Source organism: Vollenhovia emeryi, unplaced genomic scaffold (genome assembly GCF_000949405.1).
Source record: "Vollenhovia emeryi isolate VEMERY1.0 unplaced genomic scaffold, V.emery_V1.0 DF939142.1, whole genome shotgun sequence".
Classification (NCBI taxonomy): domain Eukaryota; kingdom Metazoa; phylum Arthropoda; class Insecta; order Hymenoptera; family Formicidae; genus Vollenhovia; species Vollenhovia emeryi.
Genome location: NW_011967224.1, coordinates 201,166 through 207,261, shown reverse-complemented (window position 1 = coordinate 207,261; position 6,096 = coordinate 201,166). Strand labels below are relative to the sequence as shown.

At 37.9% G+C, this 6,096-nt stretch overlaps 1 protein-coding gene across 1 annotated transcript in view; it reads left to right on the top strand.

Moving 5' to 3' along the window:
* Positions 1–370: 370 nt before the first annotated feature.
* Positions 371–6,096, top strand: part of LOC105566713 (visual system homeobox 2-like) — a 53,411-nt gene continuing 47,685 nt past the window's right edge. Inside the window, exon 1 of the mRNA XM_012020931.1 lies at positions 371–898. Coding sequence (XP_011876321.1) covers positions 415–898 — 484 coding nt within the window. The 5' untranslated portion in view covers positions 371–414. The remainder of the gene's footprint in view (positions 899–6,096) is intronic.

Below are 6,096 nucleotides of genomic sequence, written 5' to 3'. Positions count from 1 at the left end.
ATAATGATACTAGTCCTGTAACGCAGATTCGAAATTTTGCAGTGTTTCCTGCTGGTTTCTGTGTTGAAATTTGAGAAGTCTAGTTGGCTATCCAAGAAATATACAACGATTCTTTTCGATTGAGTTCCTAAACGCGTCGGAAGGAGAATCTTCCGCGGAAACAGAGCAACGATCAATCTGAAAGACCTAATCGCGCGCTACGCGGTCAAACAATTAAAACCACGGTGGCTAAGCCGACGGTTGACGAGCCGATAAGCCCCCGAATGCACACTGATTCTATATTCGTCCGCAGCGTCTTTACATTCCCATTGCCAGGCTTGTGGAACGACGATCAATGGTCACCGCGTTCCTGTGAGCACGCGATCGAGTATGTCGCTCTAAGCTCGTGCGATATCAGTTAAAAAGGACACGAAGATGCCGCAGCAGCAGCAACGGTCGGCTTTCGCGATTCAGGAGCTGTTGGGCTTGGACGGTACCGGAAACAGAAGCGGCACCGATCGCGGCTCGCCGCAGGGCTCGCCGCCCGCCGGAGTCTCGGCCGTTTCCTACGCCCCGGCTGCGCCTCATCACTCGAAACTATGGGAGTACATGCCCAGCCTAAATCATTTAGGCAACTTGGGGAATCTGGGAAATCTGGGGAATCTGGGCAACCTTACGGCCTCGAGGATGGCCTATCTGAATGCGCAGGCAGCCGTGGCAGCCGCCTTTCTACCGCCACCCCACCCCCACCCGGCCCACCATGTACCGCACCATCAGGTACATCAATCAGGCCAACTTCCGGCTTCGCCGCCCGGCGTCAACCTGCATCCCGCGGCACACGCGCAGCACGTACTTCCTGGTACGGCTGTTACCACCAATCATCATCAGCACAGCCCGACTCAGCATACGCCGCCTCATGGTAAGTCGACGATTTCGAGTTTCGGCGAAAACAATAAGAAAGATGAGAAAAGAAAATTTTGTACCATTGAGTTTCGCCTGTGAAACAAAATACTTGAGTCAAATATTTTGTAACATAGAATACCGCTAGGTGTCTCGAGAAACGTTTCTCCCATGGTTACATATAATTTATAAGACGTATATGCAACCGCATATTAAACAAGTAAATTTGTAACTGCTGAAAAGTAGAGAGAGAGAGAGAGAGAGAGAGAGAGAGAGAGAGAGAGAGAGAGAGAGAGGAGAGAGAGAATTTCTTTCACTCGTTTCCCCTGAAAGTCTTTGTTTCTTTGACTCACGATCTTCAAACAATGTTCAATTATCGACACGCACACGCACATTCGTCTAAATGTGCGCCGCAAACTATTCGCTAACAGTGAACGAGATTGAACTTATGACCCTTTATTTTCGCCAATACCGAAGTAAATTAATAGGCGTATCGTCGTTCTAGCGTGAAACGAGCACTTAACTGCCACTTATAGCTATCATTTAACAGAGGAGCCACTCAAGATCAGGTTACCGAAAATTGACACGCCTTTGTCGCACATCATCGTCAACATTGTATGTGCCAAGAGTCTGGGGGAATTTTTGGGAAAACGGCATTCGATCGGGCAGCTGCATAGCTGTCTTATATTTTCAATGCACACAAGCACTAGTCGAGCACACTCGAGTGCCCATCACTCGATCCGGGCGGAAACTTTTATTTATCGGACACATGTTGATTTGTCATTGAATTAGGCATAAATTCTCCCACACACTTGCCGGTCCAAATGTGTCGAACTTATAGCATTCGCTATAATTTGGAACGCCAACAAATAATTGACGTGCGCAAGGAAACTTCTAGTTTTTTTTATATCTAATATAATATTGGTCCTTCCCGCATTTAATTAAATGTAACTTTGGCAAAGATCCCCGGCAGCGCACGCAATTAACGAAATCCTCAATGCAATGTCTGCAATGGGAAGGGACAAAGAGAAATGGGCTGTGGGAATTGATTATTTTCATCAGAATACCCCGAAACGTTATGAATAATTAGTGATATAATGAGTTGAGTGTCAGGCGGGTCTGCAATGTCTCACCAAAACACAAAGAGCGTCGACAAAACTGGCTGTCCACTATTGAACTGTTCTCAACCTGTTGTCGATGCGACATTGGTACTTCAGCCGCAACACCGATATTCTCGAAACACGTGCATGTAACGAAACGTTAAATACCTTACTCGTTTCTTAGCGCTTACAAATCTGATTACAAAGATTGAATAATAAAGATGGAAACGTTAAAACTAAATTACAGATTCGTGTGCATTACTGCATCGCTCTTCTCACTTATTGCATGCACACAATATTGTTTCGTGCGTAATAATATAATAAAGACAGCATAAAACTCACATGTCTGAGTGTTAAAAAAAATATACAGAATAAACAGAAATAGTTTGACAAGGCAATGCACAGGGTGTAAAAATGTATTTCAACGTTTATATATTGATTATTAATGTTTCTATAAGTTTAAATGTATTCAGTGAATTTAACGTGTATAGAGAATTACTCTTTTTAAATGCACGCAAGGCGTATTGCAGTATGTACATGCATATGTATATATGTACGCGTATTCATTTACAAAAATTGTCTTGTTACAAAAAGTCATTGTACTATTATGTTATTAGTAAAACGTACACGCAATTGATTTCACCGAATTACTTTAGTGCGATATCATGCCATTAATTTTAAGCATTGGAGATTTCGCGGCGCAGGACAAATTTTGAGAACGATTTTCGGGTGTCGGATTCCAGATAGAGCACAAAGGCTCTGCCGTTCCATTCAAATGTCACTCTAGCACCTACTCTCACAGCATTTATTCGGTGTGCTCCGTTTGTTCGTTTTTGTCTTAAAACGTATGTAGACTTAAAGACGAGAGCACGGAATGAAATCGCGCTACCGTTATATTAATCTGTCTATTTCTTTTTAATATATATATACATATATAACAATTACATCTAGGTTTGTTCAAACCGCAATCTCAAATCCACAGGACAAAATCCATACAGATTTACGCCTTCGTCGTACATTTTTATTAGTTCATCTAAAATACTCATTAACTTGTTTTGCTCTGTAAAATGGGTGGATTACATAAGTAGACATTATACATAAACTTTGAAAAAGAAATCAGAATCATAGTAAGAAGTTCAAACATATAAGACCAATTTCCTTAATTAAAGAATAATCTTACTAGTGTTTATTTAATTTAGTTGAACTATTTTCTTATCTCTTTATATATTTCAGAAAAAATCCAGGAAGAGACTAGCAATAATTTAGATATAACGTTAATGTATAGAGTTAAGCGTACAAATTTTTAATAATCGCGCACAATTTATGTGTATAATTCGTATAAGTGAAAATTATAATAAAATGAAAACGTTGCCTTTTTCTGTCTCGTTATGAGACTCGCACTGGTCAACTTATACTTTGTAATATTAGTAAAAATATTTCACGATGAATAAAATCGATAACAACATTGATAGTCATGTAGTGTTGAATCACAATCAGCTCAGAAAGAGAAAGGGGGGGGGGAGGGGGAAACGGAAGGAAGAATTTGCGTTTAGAAAAAGAAGCTGTGCAGTGATAATACCGACAAAAAATACAAAAAGAAGAAAGAGGCACAGACATATATTACGCGACGGAAAGAGGAAGAAAATACAAGGGGGAAGGGAAGTGCGTGAGCGGGCTTCTCAGGCGTTGGATAGGCAATTTAGTTGATTGCCGACTTCAAACGATCCGAAAAAAGCAGCTTTCAGTTGCGACGCAACGCTTAGAGAGCCAAAGGTGCGAATCAAACGATTGCGAAGCTCAAAATTTACGAAACAACACATTTTGTTTTCTCTTCTGTACGACGCTCTTGCCAGATCCTTTTTTACAACCCGATTATCTATTCGTGTAGGAAAATGGTTTTCCGGCTGTTCTTTCGTTTTGCCGGTTCGGTGTTAACGTCGATGTGAGATTCGTACGCAAAAATGTGCGACGGTGTGCTCGATTAGAAAATCTCTGACAAATCAGCGGGTGGCAAATTTGTCAATGAACTTTGTTTCCAAAAGAGAAGTATCGCGCGCCCCAACTTATAAGAGACTCGCGACAACGATTACGTTTGCATACATTTGTACGCGTAAACGCGCGATTCTTTTGCACGATCACGTGTAAGTGGCTTGCGATGTAAATTAGCTCACTCATAGTAAAATCGATACAAAACGGTAGTTTTGCATTGTCGTGAAAGTAATGCTCGATCGACGGTGAGAATACGTTGTCAATTTTCACAAATTCAAAGTGCACGATTGTTCTGCTTTATAAAACGATATAAAATGATATAAATTTATACAACAAGTAATATATATATAATGTAGTATTGTAGAATATACTTTTTCAATTCTACAAAAGGCAATTTTCAAAAATTTATGTATTTTACGCTTGGTTTCTAACTAACTTTTGAACATTTTGTGTAGAATGCAACACGAAAATTTTGAAATATGTATTATTAATTAATACTTTGATAAATTAATGATTACGGCGATTTAACGCAAATTTAACGTATCTTAAAACTGTATTCGAAGTTTTATAAGAAGTACAGTTTTAACAAAGAGAAAAGGAGAAATTTATTCAATTAATGCATGAAAATCGGAGGAATTTGAAGTTGCAGAGCGCGACAGTTCTTTTCGAAATTACAGCATTTCGAAAAGAAAATAAATGGCATTGACGCTGTAACGGGTACCTTTCATTTTTGATATAATTCAAATATATTCCGAGAGCTTTTTTCATTGGTTTATTTCGCCGGAAAATGCAACGCAGTCGTGGCGCTTAGCCCAGCTTATGCAATTGCGAATGCAAATTAAACGAAATTAAACAGTTAATTAAAGTGCTGGCGCCCCCAGAGAAGTTAATTGAGATTCTTGGGAGATTTGTCGCGCGGAATGTCTTAATTTAGTCCCTTAAGCGCCCTAACTCGCCTTAACAACTTAGAATAATTGGATAACACTGCCGAGGCGCACTCACCGCTAGGAGGAAAATTTAGTCTTCCAGCACGGACGTCTTCTTTTTTAAACGCGTCGCAATTCACGTTATGCGTTGAAAGTAATTCTGTTGGTTTTTCCGTAGGAAAAATTTTCAGTTGTCAGTTTGCGCTTTTTGCGTGATTGAAAAAACGCAACGAATTTTTACATAAACTACGAACGAACTACGAAAAAATTTTACTTTATTGCATTCTCTTTTTTTTCCCCCGCTAAAAATGATGAATCGAATTTTCTGGTCCAAAAACGTTTAAAAAAAAATCCTCATTTTTAATACAACAGAGATGATAATCCTATTTTTATTAGTCAAGATTAATGAATCGAAATAACTTTTTACCTGCTAGGTATTACTATCTAATAAAGAAGATTAGATTGTAATTATATATATATTTTTTCAACTTATTTTCCTGCAAATTTTATTATATACACGAGATATCTTATCGTCTTCTTCATTTGATTTCACAAACATTTATTCTTTTATCTTATGTGACACGATTGTATTTTGTGTCCATGTTATGAGTTGAATAAAAATAATAAAATTTGCGCATATATGAATCCATAATGTTAAAATTATTTTAACAATAACGTTTGTAGTTTGTTGTTTTATTTTCCCAATTCTCATATAACGAAAGCAAAAACTCCGTGCACATTTTGCGCATTTTAATGATTACATTTTAATTTGCGGCGTATATTTTTACCATATGTTATATTTTAATTATTTTAATTTTGATAATAATTAAAAGAAAATAATTAAAACATTACACGTGTGTATATTTATGAAATGTACATATTAAAATCAATGCTGCGTAAGGTGGTAGTAGAAAATTTGTTTCGAAATGTCAAGAATTATTTATCATATTTTCATTGATGCTAACAATAAGCAGTCGCACAATTTTCATGCATCCATAAAATACATTGCTTGAGATGCGCGCTGGTATGAGTCGTCGCTTAATTAATTCTTTTAACCATTTTATTTAAGGGTATTTTTATTAATTTTAAAACAAATTCCGCTCAATCTCTTACGGCGGATAATAATTTCCTTTGATATTGTTACTAAGGAAAGATTATGAGAAAGAGAGAGAGAGAGAGAGAGAGAGAGAGAGAGAGAGAGA